The sequence below is a fragment of the Orycteropus afer genome, unplaced genomic scaffold (genome assembly GCF_000298275.1).
Source record: "Orycteropus afer afer isolate SDZICR_OR568_19922 unplaced genomic scaffold, OryAfe1.0 scaffold00056, whole genome shotgun sequence".
NCBI classification, from domain to species: Eukaryota; Metazoa; Chordata; class Mammalia; order Tubulidentata; family Orycteropodidae; genus Orycteropus; species Orycteropus afer.
In genome coordinates, this window is record NW_006921643.1 from 10,195,316 (window position 1) to 10,216,467 (window position 21,152).

The window sequence follows — 21,152 nt, forward strand, 5'->3', positions numbered from 1 at the left end:
GAGATTCAAGCCGGCATGCAGTATATTGGTTGTTGTTTCCAATAAAAGATGAATCCGAGATCTCCAGGTGAGCGGTGAGCCGCTCACTCAAGGAAGTCTGTAGTTCGGAATGCCGTTCTTCCAGATTGTCCTTGGAATATCATTGCAAGCAGGCCACACCCCTAGGGAAACGCCCCTTGGGCAGACTGGCCACTCAGAACTCAGTCATCTGATCCCATCATGGGAACAACCACCCAGAACTGGGGTCCAGCCAAGTTGACACACAGCTCCAACTATCACAAGGGTCTTCCTCTTTTCCACTGACCCCCTACTTTACCAATCATGGTGTCCTTCTCCAGGAACTGGTCTCTCCTGATAATGTGTCCAACGTATGTGAGAGAAAGGCTCACCATCCTCACTTCTAAGGAGCGTTCCTGCTGTACTTTGTCCAAAACAGATTTGTTCATTCTTCTGGCAGTCCATTGTATATTCAATATTCTTCACTGATAACATAATTGAAATGCATCGTTTTTTCTTTGATCTTCCTTACTAATTGTCCAGCTTTTGTATGCATATAAAAAGATTGAAGGTACCATGGCTTGGGTCAGGTGTGCCTTGTCCTCAGGGTGACATCTTTGCTTTTTAACAGTTTAAAGAGGTCTTTTGCAGTAGATTTGCCCAGCAGTGCAATACATCATTTGATTTCTTGATTATTGTCTCTGTTGCATTGATTATGGATCCAAGTAAATGAAATCCTTGACAACGTCAATCTTTTTTCCATTTATTGTGATGTTTATTGCTTATTGGTCCATTTGTGAGGATTTTTTATGTTGAGATGTACCCATACTGAAGGCTGTAGTCTTTGATCTTCATCAGTAAGTACTTCAAGTCTTTTTCACTTAAAGCAAGCATTGTTGTGTCATCTGCATGTCATAGGTTGTCTTTCTCAATCCTGATGCTACATTCTTCTTTATATAGTCCAGCTTCTCAGCTTATTTGCTCAGCATACAGTTTGACTAAGATACAAACTGATGCATGCCTTTCCTGATTTTAAACTGAGCAGTATCTCCTTGTTCTGTTCAAATGACTGCATCTTGGTCTATGTACAGGTTCTGCACAAGCATAATTTAGTGTTCTATAGTTCCCATTCTTTGCAATGGTATCCTTAATTTGTTATGATCTACACAGTTGAGTGCTTTCACATAGTCAATAAAACACAGGCATACATCTTTCTGGTATTACTTGCTTTGAGCCTAGATCCATCTGACATCAGCAGTGATATCCCTCATTCCATTTCCTCTTCTGAATCCAGATTCAGAATCTTCTGAATCCAGAAGTTCTCTGTCAATATACTGCTGGAAACGTTTTTGAATTATCTTCAGTAAGATTTTGCTTGCATGTAGTATTAATGATATTGTTCAATAATTTCCAAGAGGTAGGAAATATTAGCATCCTGTTTTACAGATGGCAAGTCTTAGGTTTAGAGGTGTTAAGTAGAATATATAGCCTATAAATGGTAGAGCTCGACCTTGAACTTGAACAACTGATCGCTACAAGTCTGTCATCACTGGTGGAGAAACAATTCAAAAGAACTAGTCCAAGTGAGAGCAGACGTTTTGTAGGGACAAAATGATAGCTGGTGATGCAGAGCCAGCATATGCAGTGTTTCAAGGTATTGCCACATAACTCCACATTTGCACATTTGGGTAACCACCAGTTGGGAGGGATTTAGACAGCCTAGGTAACTTGAAAGAAACCTTCACGGAACCATAGAAGCTTGAGTAAGATTTCAGGTACTCAGGTAAAGATGGTACAGTTTAGATAGGAGCAGCAATTTTAAATGAATTTGCCTCTCAATCTGCTTTCCCCATCACCTTCATTCTGTGCAGATTTTGATCCAAAGTGTGGTGTGGCCAAGGGCTAATGCAGCCATGTGTTGGAAGAAAAGGATTGTCTTGTTTTATTATTGCTTTATTTATGCCTTTAATTTATTATTTATTCCCCACCCCCCCCAATTTCTCCTTGTACTTTCTCAGTAAGGCCTAGATAATGGCAATAAAGGTTACTCGTAGAAAAATTCTGGGAATCCGAATGACTCTGTGTATGCTGTCCTAATTCTCTACGGACATGCAAATTGAATTGGCTCAGCAGTGAACAAAATTTACTGCAAAATCACATCTTAGTACAGAGGAAGCATATGAAGGCATTCCTCACCCTTTTGATTTATTAAATTGTACTCCCATTGTAGCTTCTGAGTGAGGACTCCTAGAATTGTGATGCCCTGAGATTTTTATTTAAGACCTACTTTTCTGTCCTGGTGTTTATATTCAAGGTAGAAACCTGTGGTTTAGAGAGAATATGAAGTGTTACTTTTACATTAGATGCCAGCTGGTTGCATGGTTTAGTGGTGAATGCTTCAGGCTGGCATCAGAAAGCCATTCCCAGTTTCATTTTCTCTCTGTCTTGAGGCACATTCTTTCTTCCAGTGACTCACCTTCCCTAGCTGCCCACTGTGTCTCATCACCTTTATCATCAACATCATCATAATGTTTTATTTTTAATGTGGTTAGTGGTTAAGAGCTTGAGCTTTGAAGATAGACTATGGGAGTTCCTGTCTAGACTCTGCCCATTTCCAGTTGCTTAATCTTGGGCAAGTGACCTAACCTTCCTAATGCCTCAGTTTCCTCTCTTATATGATGAGAATAATTGCTCAATCAAGATAATGCATATAGAGTACTCAACATGGTGTCTGACACAAAGCAGTTTTTTTTAATCACCTTCATTATTATTAATTCATTGTTGTTGTAATTATTAACTAATGAACTAATGACTTTCAGATGGATTCTGCTAAGATAAATATATATAATTTAGATTCTCTAGAGCACATACTTGAAAACAAATACTCACTGGCATAGATATTTAACAAATATTCTATATGTACTTAGCAGAAACTAGAACATACACAGCAAAGTCTATCAAGCCAAAGGGCTAAGGCACTTTAATGTGGCCAGGTCCAGAGTGCTCTAGTTAAGAAGGACAGATGCACTTTAGCTTAAGTTGTGTTCTTGAAAAGGTGTGTTAATCATTTTGTTCTTCCTGGGAGTCATAATTTAGGGATTGTTTAGTGACCTGTGTCTCCTTGAGTTGATCCTGGAGAGTTAGGTTCTATCCTGTTAACACAGAGGCTCTTGAGAGGCTTGAGGGAAAGCATATAAATCTATAGTATTCTGCTAATCAAAGTCAAAAGGCACAGCCAAAAAGACTTATTTCAAGAAATTGCTCTTGGCTCTGTATCTCATTCTGATGCTTATGGACAACTATGAGATACAGAGAAAATTTTTCCAGTGCAAACTCTGATCATTGAGTGTTCATTGCCCCCGTCAGTATAGAAGGTATTTATGAACTACAAACTACCAGTGGTAATAAGTTTGCTTGCCATTACCTGGAACAGCCCTGAAGATGCAATGTGGTAGTTAGGGTTGTATTTCAACTTGGCTGGGCTGTGGTTTTGAATGGCTTGGCAATTGGATGTAGTTATTCACCTTGATGAGATTGTAATCATGTCCATGGGGGAATCTGCTGTGAGATGTTAATCAATGGAAAGAGAGCTGCCTTTGAAGTGTGGCCTGCTTCCAGTATATGTGGAGAAGCTTTGAGAAAGCTGTTCTGGTTACCTAGTGCCACTCTGACGGAATATACCACAAATGGGATGGCCTTAACAAACAGGAGTTTATTCTTTTACAGTTTGGAGGGTTTAAGTCCAAGTTCAAAGTGTTGGGCTCTAGGGGCTGGATGAAACCCCTCAACCTTGGGCTTCAGCTCTGCCTCCTGCTTCCCGCCCACTGGAGCCTAGAGGCTTTTCTTAACTCAGATAGCTGCTGGCTGCTGAGACTGCCAAGCCCAAGGTCGACAAGTAAAAAGACATGGTCCTGATGTTACCAAATCACACAGTAGGCCATTAATTCAAGACCATTGAAAGTCCCAAGGTCAGCAGGGCATGGCAGTCTACTAAAAAACAACACGGCTACATGCAGGATTCAAGTGTCCTGTAAGCTAGAGACCATTCCCAAAGCTGTTTCTTACATATGGGAAGCAGACCACATACCCAAAGCAGCTACTCAGCTGCTCACAGTAAATTCCACCATGGAGCTGATTACCAGTCTCATCATGGGGAACACTACATCCAGCTGCCCAGCCACTCAACCAGGCCCAGCCAAGTTGACACACAAACTGAACTACCACAAAAGGTCTAGCTTTTGGCACATTTGCATCCTACATTTGGCCAAGTCTTTATCTCCAGTTCCTCTGTGTGAACCAGTGGCCTCCCAGTGTTGGAATTGTTCTTAGACTTGAACCTGCCATGTTACCTGCTGATCATGGGATTATGCTGTTTTACCTACTGACCTTGGATTCATCAGCCTCAGCAACCAACAACTGCCTGAGTTCAGAGATACCTCCAGCTCCAGTGAGCCTGGAACAGAGGCAGAGCTGAAGCCCAAGGTTGAGGGGCCTTCACCCTGGTCCTAGAGCCAGCACTCTGAATTTGGACATCTAGCCTCCTAAATTGTAAGAGAATAAATTCTTATTTTTTAACGTCATCCAGTTGTGGTATTTCTGTTATAGCAGCACTAGACAGCTAAGACATGCAAGATACAGTACTATGCTACTTACTAGCTCTGTGTCTTTGGATATGCTGTGTAATCTCTCTGAGCCTCAGGTTTTACATCTGTCACATGGGCATAACACTAGTACCTAACCCATATGATGGTTATAAGAATTAGATGACATGATGTATGGCACTTGATAAGATCTCAGTAAACAAAGCCATTCCCTCTTATTTTTCGATTGCCACCACCTGTGACACTTCCATGGCAGCAAGACTGCTTTCCCCTCTCTGGGCCTCGTTGCATCCTTGTAGTCAACAGTCCTGGTGGGCATGATTTGTTAGCTTCATTTCAAAACTTATTCTTTTTGACTCTTTTACCCAAATCAGACAGAGATTAATGGTCTGGCCTCAGAGGAATGGGTGGCACATGATTCTGGCTTTTTCAGCTCATTGGTCACACCTCCTGTTCAGAGAATGCTTGGGTGTTTCAGGAAGGGCTCTCCTGAGACTCAGGAAACCTTGAAGGAAAGTAATTTGGCACAAACTCATCTCATAATTAAGGAGGACTGAAAGCCTCATGTTTTGCTATTCCTTCTGGATGCAGTTTATAAATTGGAGTGAATTTCTGTGGATACACTGTTTGAATATAATAGAAAGAGTTCAGTGATTAGTGATGGGTGAGAATAATAGTCCTTGTCCCTGTCCTTCCCTTACCCTACCCAACTTTCCAGGGTTAGTGAAAGTCAGTCACCTTGGATTACTGTCCCTGGCTATATTAGGAGGCTCCCCATTTCATTCACGAGTCACAAGGCTCTCCCGGGTTGAGTCACTGTACCTCCCATCTCATGCTCCATTCTCATTCTCATTCCTTCCATTCTCTGCCTTGCACTGATTGCCAACCACATTGGCTTCCTTCCCTCCAAAAGATCTTTATTTTTTCCCCCCATATCAAGGACCTGTACTTGCTGTTGGCATTGGCTCCCAGATCTTCATCAGGAGGCCCCAGTTCATCATTCAAGTCTCATGAAAGTATCACTTTTTCAGAGAAGCTTTGCTCTGACCTCAGGCTCACAGTACTTTTACTTTCTCCACTGTATACTTAGTATTTGGAATAATTCTGTTTGTTCACCTGTTTATTTCTGTCGTCTTCATTAGTAGACTGATTTCATGAGAACAGAGATTGTAACACTCTTATTCACACCTAGAACATTGCCTGGCTATTATTTTTAAAAAAAAAAACAAATAAAAAACCTGCTTTTGAGTCAATTTCAATTCATAGTGACCTTTTAGAACTGCCCTATAGGGTTTCTAAGGCTGTAAACCTCTACGGAAGCTGACTGTCTCATCTTTTTCCTGCAGAGCAGCTGTTGGGTTTGAACTGCTGACCTTTTGGTGAGCAGCTGAATGCTTTTAACCACTGTGCCACCAGAGCTCTTAAAGGGTAGCTATAAGTCAGAATTGACTTAATAGCAGTAGGTTTTGTCCATTAAGGACACTCAATAAATATTTGCTGAATGCATGAATAAATAAACAAATTGTTGTTGTTGTTATGTGCCGTTGAATCAGACCCAACTCATAGTGACCCCTCCTTGGGTTTCTGAGGCAGTTTATCACTACAGAAGTAGATTGCCCAACCTTCCTTCCGAGAAGTGGCTGGTGGGTTTGAACTGCCAGCCTCCTGGTTAGCAGTCAAATGTGTTAGGCACTATGCTACCAGGGCTCCCAAAACAAATGAATGAACTACAATTAATTGTAGAAATTATCCATTCAAGAAGTCTTTAAGCTTTTCAGTGTCAGTATCACCTTGTTTAATGGCCAAATAAGTAAAATCAATACAAGCAAAGGGAGGGGACATTTGGATACCTGTAGTCATAGCTTTTGTCCCAACCCTTTGCCATTTCCTGTGCATGTGCCATGGAATTTGATTTGAAAACCGTGATCAAGTGTAGATTCTTCATTTTTATAGATGGTGGAAGTGCTTCCCAAGGAGAGCAGGCAACTGTGTTCCTTGTGTTATAGAAAGAAATTAGCAGACTTTGTAGTGACTTTTGTTCTCCTCCCAAATCCCCTGAATATTAAGCCATTCTTTCCTCTGTAGCAAAATCTGAAGCACTTGCATATATATCATGCTTTTTAGAGTTTTCAATATATCTCTTTCACAACCTAATTTTCAGGGCTTCAAACTGGTTTGAAACACTTCATTCATGGTTGATGGAGTGTACATATTATATAGCAACCAAATCTCTTGGACGTGAGTTTTTGACTGGAGTATGAAACAGGCAGCAGTGCCCCACTCAAGATGGTGGCTGACACACATTCAAAGTGGTGCACAGTCAGCTATCATCTTTGAGTGGGACATTGCTGCCTGTTTCATACTCCAGTCAAAAATCCATGTCCAAGGGATTTGGTTGTTTAGATGGTGTCCGGCTACCACTGCCAACCACTCAGAGGGGCATCTATGTAGAAGATCCTGGATAGAATGGGAGAACAATGTGGAACAAAGCACAAAATCATAAAACAAAAAGGAACCAGGTTTGCTGGTCTGATAGAGCCTGGTGGAACCACTGAGACTATGACCCCTAACTGCTCTTCAGGTCGGGAATTGAACCCACTCCTATGGCTTCCAGCCAAACAAAAGACAGGCATATGAGCTGAACATTTAGATTAGGTAGATACACTCCTTGGAGAGATCAATCAGGGGAGAATAGAAGGGCTGTGTATGCACAGGGAGACTGCTTGGGGGGCAGGAGTGCACGGGAGGGAAGAACAAAGGGAAGAGGTGGCTATGGGGAGGAAGTGGGAGGAGAGCTGTTGCATTGTGGGAGATTGCAGTCAAAGTCATGAGACGAAATATATGTGAACTGCTGTATGGAAGATGAATTTACTCTGTAAACTTTCACCCAAATCACAATACAAGTTTAAATTTAAAAAAAAAAAAAAATTGTTGCTATGTAACACATACACTCTACTGGCTATGAATGAACTATTTTGAACTGATTGGAAGTCCTGTTAATTTGATCCTCATTATGACCCTGGGAGAGGTAAACAGGATTACTGTCATCACCTCCATTTTGTGGATGAAGAAATTAAGGCTCAGCAAAATGAAATAACTGATAGTGAAGTCCATAGCCAAAGTCAAAGTCTTTGACTTCTTATCTCTAAAACTTTTAAGGCTATATACACTGGTAACTTTTCATTCGTCAGACAGTCCTCCTTAGGTACAGAAACCTGTTCATTTTATCATCTTACTGCCCTTCAATAATTGACTGTCCAGCTTTAGTCTTCTTTAGAAAATGAATAATAATAATAAAACTGAGTGTCTGAGGTTGATAATTAAAAGAACTTCTTGGCCAACTTCTTCAGTTTACAGATGAGGCAGTAGAAGACCAGAGAGGTTAAGGTACTTGCCTGATGAAACAAGGCAACTAAAGGGCCAAGTTGGACACAGTTGCCAGCTCTTGATCAGTCAGCTATTTCGTACCATTTTCCTAGCAAGTGAAAAATCCCTTTCTGAATTTAATTGTTCTCTTTTCAGAGATGCTTACCTTTGGTTCTTTGGAGTTAAGTAAATGGTTTTCAACTGAGAGTGCCATCGAATCACTTGGAATATCTTTTATTTATTTATATTTTTAGTTGTGATGACTAGCTACCACCTATGCCTTTCTATACCTACAGAATAATCACTGAAGAATTAGGGTGCTGTGATTTTTTTTTCTCTTCTAAGAGGTTTCATCTTATTTAATGGTGGCAGTATTATCAGGTATGGGCAAATTATGGCCCATGACTAAATTCAGTAAACACCTGCTTTTGTATGATATAGCCTGTGAGGTAAATGTGGTATTTGTAGACAAACATTTGCAATTGATTTGACCTTAGGAACACTAACTTTGGACCCTAAGTAAGTGAAATATTATCTTTCTTCCCCCAAAAGAGTCCCATTTTTTCATTATTGGACTGGAATTTTTAAAAAAAGCTTAATTATTATTATTATATTTTGAATTTTGTCAGCAAAAAATTGTGTGGAAATGTGTTTTCTCTCATTATGTACATAATATCCTCAATTTTTTCTCTTGGCCCATGAAGCCTAAAATATTTATTACTGTCTGGCCCTTTACAGAAAAAACTTGCCAATCCCTGCCATATGTCACGGTCCATTTTATATTGAGTCACTTTCCTTTTTCTATATTTGGTATATAATTTAATAATTTAAGGGATTTTAATTGTAAAAAATAATAAATTCTCTTTATAACAGTAAGATTCATGAAATGTGTAAAGTAAAAAGTGTTTAGCTGTGTACTTCAGTGTTACATTTGACAGTTGGTAATGTATTTTTGTCCTGACTTGCCACTTTCTAGTTGTAGGACCTTAGTTAACCTCTCCATTGGTAAAACAGTGATAATAACAGTTTCTACCTAACAGATTGAGAGAATTCATGTGAAGTGCTTAGTACACTGCCTGGTGCACAGTTCTTAATTACTTTTAACTTTTTTTTTTTTAATTTGGCTCCTTTTTAGCTTAGATACACACATGTTTCTTGCTTTTGTAAAGATGAGCTGGGATTTTTTTAACACTAAAGTTCCACAAGTGATTCTGATGCATGGCCGTTTAAGAACTGCTAAATGAAATGTTATTGTTATGTGCCCTCGAGTTGAACCCGACCCATAGTGACCCCTTCTTAGTGACCCCTCCTAGGGTTTCCGAGGCAGTATCACTATGGAAGTAGTTTGCCCCATCTTCCTTCTTAGGAGTGGTTGGTGGGTTTGAACCGCCACCTCCTGGTTAACAGTCAAGTGCCTTAGGCACCATGCTACCAGAGCTCCCGCTAAAGGAAATACTGGAAAGTAAATCATTATAGAATGGGGTTCATGATTGGCGGCTGGAAATTGCCTTCTACCTTATGATACAAACTAGGGGGAAGGGGAAGGCAAAAAAGAAGAAAGGTAATGCTTTCCTTTAGTGAACCTGGAGGGTGGTATAAAATGCACACAAATAAGTTTTTATTTCTATTTTCTAGGTCTACAACTCGAACAAAGACAGTCAGAGCGAAGGGAGTAAGTATGTTGCTTGGGTAATCTTGTACAGCTGGGGTTGGGAGTGGGCTTAGAAAAGTTGCTACTCCAGGAATAAACCACCAGGAGGTGCTGTGGGCATGTTACCTGTTACCCTTTGTTTCCAACTTTCAGTGACCCTATAGAACAGAGTTGCACTACCTCAGAGGATTTCCAAGGCTGTTGATCTTTAAGGAAGTAGACTGCATCACCTTTCTCCCGCAGATCAACTAGTGGGTTCAAACTGCCAATCTTTCAGTCAACAGCTCAGCGCTTTAACCAGTGCACCATAGGGCTCCTTGTGGGCATGCTGGGTCTTCTCAGTTTCCTGAGTTCAGTGTGAGATGATGCCATCTGGACTTTCCACTTCAGTGACACCAGAGGAACTGTCAGTGCAACCTGACTGTCAAAGCTGTGTTGACACATTGCACTTACATAACCTTTCACACTTTACATAGTATTTTCATGTACATTATCTCATTTAATCCTAGCTCCAGTCACCACTTAAAAGTCATTTAAACCAATAATACCCAACTCCCCAACAGTCCTGCCTTGTGGGACAACCAAAATTGACCTTGACTTCTGCACAGTCTTGCTCAGATGATGGGAGAGACAACAACTATCTTAGGTGATTGCTTAATAACTGTGTTTTCTTTGTAGCCTTTTTGGAGAGGATAGAGTAGAGATGGTGAATTATGTAATAATATTCTTCTCTGATGGAAGTGACCCTGGACAGCCTCTGTAAAATACAGCACATTTCTCCTCCTACTGGCTCTGACATGCTGGTTAATCATGATTTCCAAGGGCATCTGTAACCTTGTAAAGGTGATGGGATTAAAATGAAACTGCTGCTGGTAGAGTGTTTGGGCTGATTATCTCCTTGGTGCATAAGAGAAAAAACAAATTCTTTCCAGGTTGCTGAAAGAGTACAAAGGAAATGCTGTTCCCTTGCTTCAAATTTGCTTTGTAAAATCTACTTGGAAAAGAAAAAAATTCAAGGGGAGTCTTACTATGAATTCCAGTAGTACCAGGAAAATCAGTAGAACAGTACCTCTCCATGTAGACAAAAGGATGAGCTATTTTTATGTGAATGCTATTTTAGGATAGAGAGTTTCCTCTTTTCATTTTCTCCAAAATATAGATTTTATTAGGATTTTTATATAAAGTATTAAGTGATTTGAAATCGCTACTATTGGTAGGTTGACAGGCTTTATAAAGGGAAAAGAGGTTGCCCTCCCCCCATCTTGAACAAGGGAATTTTCAAATTTATATTCAAGAAAACAAAGAGGTAATGTTTCCCTCTGGATCGTTGCCTACAATGAGGATATATTTTACAATGACAGCTATTAATAGCTAACATTTAAGGACCACTTGCTTGGTGTCGGGAGCTCTGGTACCATAGTGCCTAAGGCATTTGACTGCGTTAACCAGAAAGCTGGCGGTTCAAACCCACCAGCCACTCCTCAGAAAGAAGGTTGGGCAGTCTACTTCCATAGTGATGCTGCCTCAGAAACCCAAGGAGAGGTCTATGAGTCAGATCCGACTTGATAGCAGTGGGTTTGGTTTTGTTGCTTTGTGTCAGGCATGAAAAATGTTTTACATATATTAGCTCATCTTATGCCTGCATCCATCCTGTAAGACAGTACTTCTGACATACTTTGTAGATCAGGAGATTGAGGCTAGTACACTCAGGGAACATGATTTAATCTAAGTTCTGTCTGACTGCAGAAGCTCCACTGTTAAATACAAGGATAATCTTTTTCCCTAAGGAAAAAAAAACAATGCAGAGTTTTATTTTAGAAAACATAGACATTTGCAATGCTTTTCCTTTGACACTGCAGTATTCACAGAGTGAGAAGAGTTGCCTACCTCAGATGTCTAATGATTCTTCAATTGCTTACCCTTTTTTTCTAGTAAACAAGAGAGAAAAAGATGGGTTAAGAAATCTTGACTGCTTTTTCAGGAGTAATTTAGATAGAAATTATTTTTCTAGGGTATTCAACTACTAGTGACAGTGCTGTTCTAAAAGATGGCAAAGCCAGGGTAGTGTCCTGGGTTGGTGCTTCCTCACTTTATTTGGCACTGGTACTCCTTTCCCACATTATACATTTCCTTAGCTTCTGCCCCTTGGAAATTGTACTTTCAGTGTCCTTTGCCACTGTAATTTACAGTTTTACCCTCCACCTATCCATAGGTCCATAGGGCTTATCTCCTACTTGTGGCACCATTGCCTTGGTCTTGATTGTTCTTTCACTCTCTGATACCCTGATCTAAACTTTTTTAAAGGTAAGAAATCAATCTGATAGGAATCTATGAGAAAGGGGCATTGGTCTTTTCACTTTCAGTATCTAGATTCCAAACGTCTAGTTTGTTTTTTTTCATAAAATGTTTTGGCAGGAATTTGAATGTATGCATTTTGTTACAGAGCCAACATGTTTTGGAGGGACAGATAACAAAAGAAAATTCCTTTGGAGATAATTTTATAATTTGTTGCTTTCAACTTGAGGTTTCTGTCAATACATACAGTGCCTGTGGGGCATAATGTTGTTGCTAGGTGCCGTCAAGTTACTTCTCACATAGTGACCCTGGACAATGAAATGAAATGCTGCCTGGTCCTGTGGGGTATAATACAGGACCATAAATAATGTCTGTCAGCTGCTTATATTTTCCAAATGGCCCAGTTACCAGAAAGAGGATGGCCAATTCTCACCATTTTCCAGCTTTCTCATTTTTTGCCAATCTAAATAAATATAAAATGATAGCTCATTGTTTTAATTTATATTAGTTTCTCTGATAACTAATGAGTTTTTACATATTGTCATATACCTGTCAGCCTCTATTGGGTTTCCTCTTTTGTTAATTGTCTATTGATGGCCTTTGCCCATTTTCCTATTGCAGTTGCAGTCTTTTTCTTGTTGATTTTGTAGAAATTCCTTCTATAGTTGAGATATTAACCCCTTGTTAGTTTTATGCCTATTGCCATTGAGTCACTTCTAACTCATAGAATCCCTACAGGACTGAGAAGAACTGCCTCAAAGTCTGTAATCTTTACAGAATAGACTACCGCGTCTTTCCCCTGCAGAGTGGCTAGTGGGTTCAAACTGCCTGCTTTTCAGTTAGCAGCCAAGAGCTTAGCCACTGTGCTCCAGGGCTCCTTTATGTTAGTTTTATAGATAGTGTGGTAGTTCATTTTGTGTGTCAACTTGGCTGGGCCTGGTTGAGTACCTGGGCAGCTGGTGGTAGTTATTCCTCATGAAGAGACTGGAGTGACCTCCATGGTGGAATCTACCACAAGCAGCTGAGTAGCTGCCTTTGGGATGTGGTCTGCTTCCTGTATGTAAGGAGAAGCTTTGAGAATGGTCTCTAGCCCATGGCACACTTGGACCCTGCATGTAGCTGTGTCTTTGTTCAGCAGCCTGCCATGCTCTGCCGACCTTGGGACTTACAGTGGACTTAAGTTAATGGCCTGCTGTGTGGATTGGTAACATCAGGACTGTGCCTTTTTATTTGTCAACCTTGGGGCTTCTCAGCCTCAGCAGCTAGCAGCTGTCTGAGTGAAGAAACACCTCTAGTTCCAGTGGGCCGGGAGCAGGAGGCAGAGCTGGACCCCAAGGTTGAGGGGCTTTCACCCAGCCCCTAGAGCCTGACACTTTGAACTTAGACTTAAAGCCTCCAAATTGTAAGAATAAACTCCTGTTTGTTAAGGCCATCCCATTTGTGGTATATTCTTGTCAGAGCAGCACTAGGTAACCAGAGCAGAATTTGGTTTGAGAGAATGGGGTGCTGCTCTGACAGATACCTAAAATTTGGAAACATGAGTGGAGTGCGTCCTTGACCCGAAACCCTGGCAGAGAGACCTCAGCATATGGCATGACAGACAGCAGGAGCAGAGCCCAGAGACCAGCATGAGAGATGGCGGGAGCAGAGCTGAGAGAACCAGCATGAGACAGCGACAGCCTTACCAACCCACGGAGGAGAAAACCGGGTGCCATTGGGTACACGGCTTCCTGGTGGAGTGGGTTGCCTTTGGGCATTAATTGGTAGAGAAGACTGGCATAAAATGGAGTAGCAGGTTGGCCACCCCACGGAGCAAGAAAGGCAAATGTCTTTTGGGCAGAAAGATTTCTGATGGAGTGGATTGCCCTCGGGCATTAATCGGCAGAAGCAGAGAGACCAAGGAAATGGAAGCAGAGCTGCCTCGGCCTTAAGAGCTGCCATGGCCTTTGGAGGTGGAACCACCACACCCCCCCTCTAGGTTTCAAAGAGCCAGGCCTTCACCAACTTGGTTCTGGAGTGTGGGGCTGCTCACTCATGTGAGCCAGTGGGGTGGAGCCATAGCCGCTGCCCAAGAGTGAGGGGGCGGGGCTGCCATGCCCAAGAGGGAGAGGAACGGGGGCCACCAAGCCAAGGGGTTGAGGTCGCCACTTAGAGGAACTAGGGGACTGGAGCCACCCAGTGGAGGAGACCTGTACAGATACCACCCATTTAAGATCTGTACAGGTGCCAAGTTGACAAGGGGTGGAACTGTGGTAGTTCAGTTTGTGTGTCAACTGGGATGGGCCTGGTTGAGTGCCTGGGCAGCTGGTGGTAGTTATTCCCCATGATGAGACTAGCAATCACCTCCATGGTGGGATCTACCACAAGCAGCTGAGTAGCTGTCTTTGGGATATGGTCTGCTTCCTGTATTTGAGGAGAAGCTTTGAGAATGGTCTCTAGCCTGTGGTATGCTTGGACCCTGCATGTAGCCGTGTCACTGCTTAGCAGCCTGCTCTGATCTGCTGACCTTGGGACTTACAGTGGACTTAAGTTAATGGCCTGCCATGTGGATTGGTAACATCGGGACTTGTCAACTGTGGGGTTTCTCAGCCTCAGCAGCCAGCAGCTATCTGAGTGAAGAAACACCTCTAGCTCCGTGGGCTGGGAGCAGGAGGCAGAGCTGGACCCCAAGGTTGAGGGGCTTTCACCCAGCCCCTGGAGCCTGGCACTTTGAACTTGGACTTAAAGCCTCCAAATTGTAAGAATAAACTCCTGTTTGTTAAGGCCATCCCATTTGTGGTATATTCTTGTCAGAGTGGCACTAGATAACCAGAACAGACAGTTAAAATATATATTTCATCCTGTCATTTACCTATTAATATTATGTGCAATATCCTTCATTGACTATAAAACCTTAGTTTTTAACATAATTAGTCTTTCTTTTCTTTGTGCTTCGTGTTATACAAATTGCATTTTAAATAAGTTATTTCTCACATCACAAAGATGTGCATCTACATTTTCTTTTATTGACTTTATAGTTTAGGTTTTTAATCTGACTGAAATCTGCCATTATATGTAATGTTTCATGAGGATACAGTGTTATTTTTATCCATACAAAGAGTCAGTTTTCCCACCAACATCTACTAAACTATCCGTTCTTTTCCCCCAATGACTTGTGTGTTAGGTTTGCACACCTGAGCTCTGTCTTTGAACTCTGTTCTGTTTCTCTGGTCTGCCTGACTTCTTGCACCAATACCTCTTGTTTTTTAATGTGATAACTTCAAGGCAAGTCTTAACACCTGGTAGTTGAAGTCTCCTCTCTTTACTCTTATTTTTAAAGGTTGACCTCGCTGTTTGTGGACCTTTATTTATCCATATTCCAGAAAGAAAATTTTGACAAAGAGGAAAAATATCATATGATCCTTCTTATGTAAAATATCTAGACTTATCAAATTTATAAAGGCAAACATTTATTAAGGGAATGAGGGAGAGAATGGGGAGGTATTGCTAAGAGATTCTGAGGTACTGTTTGGTGTGATGAAAAACTTTGGAAACAGACAGTGGTAATGATTGCACAACATACTGAAGGTAATTAATGTCATAGAATTATACACATGAAAGGAATTACAATGGCAAAATTTTTGTTATATGTATTTTACCACAATAAAATTTAAAAAAATAATTAATTTTGGATTGCATAGAATTATATAGATTAACCTGAGAAAATTGACATTTTTATAATACTAAGACATATCCTCCAAGAACACTGAATGTCTTTCCATTTATTCATACCATCTGTGCCCTTTATTAGTTTTAGTTTTCTGCTTTATGTATTTTTAGTTAGTTTAATCCTGAAATATTTCATAATTTTTATTGCTATTGTGAAGATACAGGATTTTATTTTTACATGTATTTTCTGTGTAGTTTTACTGTCCCAGAAGGATCCCCATTAGTTTGTTTATATTGTAGTGTCAGTCTTAGGACTCTTAGCAGTTCTCTTAGCTTGTCAATTGACCTCTCACCAAGAATCCTGCTGCCAACAGAGACCCTTCCCTGGGTGTTTCTGGATTATCAGGAACATATATCAGTGATACCGAGTTCCCTAGTTGGTCAAATTCTCACGTAGTAGAGAAGAGAAGGGAAAAGATGGGGGAAAAAAAGTATAGAAGAAAGGAGAAAAGTATGGTTTTTTGCTTCCTAAAGCTGCTTGAAGGTTGGGCAATCCTACTTCCGTAGTGATACTGCCTCGGAAACCCAAGGAGGGGTCGCTATGAGTCGGGGCCGACATGAGTCGGGGCCGACTCGACGGCACATAACAACAACAACAAAGCTGCTTAGGAGCTCTGGTGGTATAGTGCCTAAGGTAATTGACTCTGTGATGGCTGCCAGTGTCAATAATCCAGTCATCTGATAACCTGCCATTTGCCTCCTTTATTATGACAAAGCACAGGGCCCTGCATTGGACAAGAACCCACGCCCCTCTTTCCCACTCATCTCCTCTGACTCACTTTGCCATCTTAATATATATCTCCTGAGTCTCTGCTATTTGTGTTGTTGTTACGTGCCCTTGAGTTGGCCCTGACTCATAGCGACCGCTCCTTGGGTTTCCGAGGCAGTATCACTACAGAAGTAGATTGCCCAACCTTCCTTCCGAGGAGTGGCTGGTGGGTTTGAACCGCCAGCCTTCTGGTTAGCAGTCAAGTGCCTTAGGCACTATGCACCTCATCTTTTACCCTGTCTCTTCCCATCAGCCACTCCTTGGAAGGAAGGTTGGGCAATACACTTCTTAGTGATACTGCCTCAGAAACCCAGGGAGGGATCCCTGTGAGTCGGATCTGACTCGACGGCAGTGTGTTGCCTTTGCGTTTTTGCTGGAGTTGTGAGATTTACTCTCTAAGGCTCTAGGAGATTTGGTTCATTCTCCTTTGAAAGGAGCCCAGGCCAGAAGCAAGAGGAAAAGCCAAGAGGTGGCCTGTTCTCAGCCCAGGCTGTCTCACATAAGGGACAGTTAGAAAACTGAGAACTCATTAGAGAGGATAGACTAATCTAATGTAAGAGAGTAAGGGAAGGATAGGCTTTTTAGAGTATGAGTAGGTCTTTCCAAGTTTAAAGTTTTAAATCACAAATGTAACTGCCTATTTATCTCTAAAAAGATTAGCTTGTGTACAGAAATGTTGCTCTCCCACAGCTTCTCCAGCTGCTGGGAGTTTGAAGCCTGACAGATTGAGACAGAGGGCTCAGTCTCTTAATCCTGGCTTCATGGGGCCACTTTCTTCAATGTAGGTATTAACTTGAATTCCACAGGTTAATTGGATTATATTCAAAAGAATCTGCCCATATTGCTCCAGGCATGTCTTCCCATTCACTCTGGGACCCAGATCTACCCTGGCTATCTGGCCTTTCAAGATGACATTATAGGAGTTTACTAACTTAAAAAAACTTGTTTTTTAAATAAGTTCGCTGTCTGCTCCTACCTGAGCCTTTTACTAGATTTAACTGCAGAAGTCTTGTTCCCTAAACCACCAGGCTTTCTGCAGCTCCTTATTCGCTAAACATCTCTTGGAGTTCTTAAGAGCCTATGGCACTAGACTGCATGAATGCTGAGGGGTTAGACTCTTGTAAGTAGAATTTACATCTCTCCCTTTAAGTTACATATGATCTGCTAGTTTAGGTTCATACTACTGGGAGACAATAGACAGATGACCCAGTTATATTAGTGTGTGTGTGTGTTTAATATCCATGCTACCTACAGAGGTACTCACCAAAATACTAAACTCATTGCCGTCGAGTTGGATCCACCTCACAGTGACCTGTCCTTGGGTTTCCAAGGTGGTATCACTATGGAAGTAGTTTACTCAATCTTTCTTCTGAGGAGCGACTGGTGGGTTTGAACCACCAGCCTTCTGGTCATCACTCAAATGCCTTAGGCACTATACCACCAGAGCTCCTACAGAGATACCCAATGTGTAGAAAAATATACCCAGAGCTAACTGTGAGTGAGCTCAGAATGTGATTCTGTCTAGGTCGGAAACATTTTGCTTCCAAGTCTTAATCCCTTTATTCCTTCCAGTTTGTTTTAATCTAGCACTTTCACAAGAATTGAATAATGCTAAGGAACCCAGTGCAGTTTGCCGGTTTGTCATTCTTGTGAGGAGGTGGTGGAAGGAGAAGTGATTGGAGGAAGAATGTTCCTTGCAAAGTTGGAGTTAGCATCTAGTCATCTGCAGGGCCTGGACACTGAGTATGCAGGCCTTACTCATAAACAGGTTTAAAAACATAGAATTCATGTATTATAAAAGAAGCATGAAGTCATTGTGGAATATTAAGGAAATACAGTAAACTTTTCAAAAATTCAATAAAAATCATCTATAATATGACTCCCAAAGATATTTTCTTCCTGCCTTTTATTCATAATATATATGCAAATATGTATTTCTTACTTAATTGACATTATAATGTATGTATTTGTTCGCATTCTGCTTTTCAAAATATGCAGACATTTTCCCATGTCATGGAAATTGTTTATAAACATCATGTGTAAACACAACGCACTCATGTCAAGTCTGATCTGATTCATAGTGATCCCTCCCTGGGTTTCTGAGGCAGTATCACGACAAAAGTAGATTGTCCAGCCCTCCTTCTGAGGAGTGGCTGGTGGGTTTGAACCGCCAGCCTTATGGTTAGCAATCAAATAGTCTGTCGTTGGGTTATATCCTAATTTATTGATCCATCTCCTATCATCAACTTTGGTGTCCTTTGCAGATTTTTGCTGTTATAAATAACAGTGAGTTGGGTGTCCTTGTAGGACACCCTTTGTACATATCTTGGGTAATTTCCTTAGGGTAGATTCTGCCATGTGTATTAGAGAGAGCTGTTTCCATGTCTACAGTGTAGATAGCACACTGGCTTGCTGGCTGTGGAACCATGGATAGGTACCAGACCTCTCTTACGCTTCAATTTATTTTTCTGTAAAATGGGGATGATAGTGATACCTATCTCTTAAGTTTGTTGAAAGGAACTCTGGTGGCATAGTGCCTAAGGCATTTGACTGCTAACCAGAAGCCTGGCGTTCAAACCCACCAGCCACTCCTTGGAAGGAAAGTTGGGCAGTCTCCTTCTGTAGTGATACCGCCTCAGAAACCCAAAGAGGGGTCACTATGAGTTGGATCCAACCCGACTGCAGTGATTTTTTTTTTTTTTTTAAGTTTGTTGTGAGGATTAAAGTTTAGCACAGTATCTGCCATATTGATTAGTATATATGTAATTACTGTTGGTTATTGTCCTTATCATCATCTGGCTATACTAGTTACTCCCTTATATAAGAAAGGAAAAGACCACTGTATTGGCAAAACTGCCTCTGAAGGGAAGAGGGAGAGGAATAAAGGAAGCCAGCCAACATTCCTGCCATTTTGGTGCCTTACAAGTGTTAGTTCATTTTAATCCTCAAGACTGCATTATCTCAAAGTGCGGTATCAACATCACTGGTTGTCCAAAAAAAACTTCAATGCATTACCATCCAGTTGATTCCGATTCACAATGACTCTTTAAGACAGAGTAAAAGTGCCTCATAGGATTTCCAAGGCTGTCAATCTGTATGGAAGCAGCCTGCCTTTTCTTTCTCCCATGGTGGGGCTGGTGGGTTCGAACCGACAGCCTTTTGGTTAGCAGCAAAATCACTTGACTGCTAACCAGAAGGCTGGTGGTTCAAACCCACCAGCCACTCCTTGGAAAGAAGATGGGACAATCTACTTCCATAGTGATACTGCCTTGGAAACCCAAGGAGGGGTCGTTATGAGTCGTGTCTGACTCAGTGGCACATAACAACAACAACTATGCCACCAGAGCATCTTCGCTGATGGTACCTAACATCATTTCAGGTAGTACACAGACAAACATTTTTAACTATGATTTATTATTTATTTTAATGTGTATCAAGGAGAGAAAAAATACATGAGTAGTACACATGCCCCTTAATTTCATAAATGCTGTTTCTTAGCATGGGGTTAGATTTTTTTCTGTTAAGGGCCAGATAGTAAGTTTTCAGCCTTGTGGGACTATTCAGCTCTGCCCTGTAGTATGAAAGCAGCCATTGTTGTTGTTGTTATGTGCCGTTGAGTTGGCCCCGACTCAAAGCAACCCCTCCTTGGGTTTCTGAGGCAGTATCACTACAGAAGTAGATTTTCCCATCTTCCTTCCAAGGAGTGGCTAGTGGGTTTGAACCACCAGCCTTCTGGTTAGCAGTCAAGTGCCTTAAGCACTACGCTACCAGAGTTCCCTTAGATAGTAGAAAATTAATGTGGATGATGGTTTTCCAATAAAATATTATTTGCAAAAACAAGCACCTGTTGGATTTGGCCCATGGCATGTAGTTTGCAAACCATTGACTTAATACAAGGAAAAGTTGTAAAGTATTGGTCTATTTAAAGATGGTATGAGGTTGTGTCAGAAAGCATGAAAATGGTACATGAATGATTGATACTTTTGGAAATGCTGCTCACAACAACCAAGTTTGTAGATGCACAAACTGAGACGTAAAGAGGTCAAGAAATTTGTCAAAGGTAACATTCAAGAATTAAGGGAGCTGAGCAAGATGGCAGACTAGGCAGAAAGACTGCACAGGCCCTCTTCAACAAAGAAAAGGGAAACCAATTAACACAGACACAGAAGATAATCCTGGTCCCCTGAGCCTTGAAGGGAAGGATATAGAAGTGGACTAAACCCCAACTAGCAGAAGAATTTGCATTAAAATACCGAAAAAGGAGACATACGGACCTGTGGTCTGGCTGCGATCCTGAGCGATCCTGATGGCACAGACAGCGTGGAGATTCCCGAGTGCTGGTAGAACTTAAGAATTAAGCTAAAAATCAGCCCTGCTAGCCAGGGACTGCACAGAAGACTGCTCTGGTGGCTGGGGAATAAATGGAGAAGGTGAAGAGAAAGGTGGGCTGAGCTGTGGACTTTTGCCAGGCTGGAGGATGCCACCATTTTGAAGGTCTAAAAGTGGCTATTTTGGATATTTAAAGAGACAGCACTCTAGCAGATTCCTGGGGCTTAAGAACATGTTCTGCTTTCCACCAACCCCAAGGACCCTCCAGACCTGCAAGACTGAAAAGTTAACAGAAATCTAAATACAACAGTGCCACGATGCCTCGGAGAAAACAGACCATCACCGTCCACACAAAGAAGCAGGATAAAGTGGTAGAAACAAGGGAGCAGGATACAGACCCAGAACACATCCCTGAGGAAGAAGCAGCATTGGAACT

General features: G+C 41.4%; 1 protein-coding gene across 1 annotated transcript in view; it reads left to right on the forward strand.

The window, feature by feature from the left end:
* Window positions 1-21,152, forward strand: part of ARHGAP26 (Rho GTPase activating protein 26) — a 778,689-nt gene that overhangs the window by 391,621 nt on the left and 365,916 nt on the right. Inside the window, exon 12 of the mRNA XM_042780720.1 lies at window positions 9,600-9,636. Coding sequence (XP_042636654.1) covers window positions 9,600-9,636 — 37 coding nt within the window. The remainder of the gene's footprint in view (window positions 1-9,599; window positions 9,637-21,152) is intronic.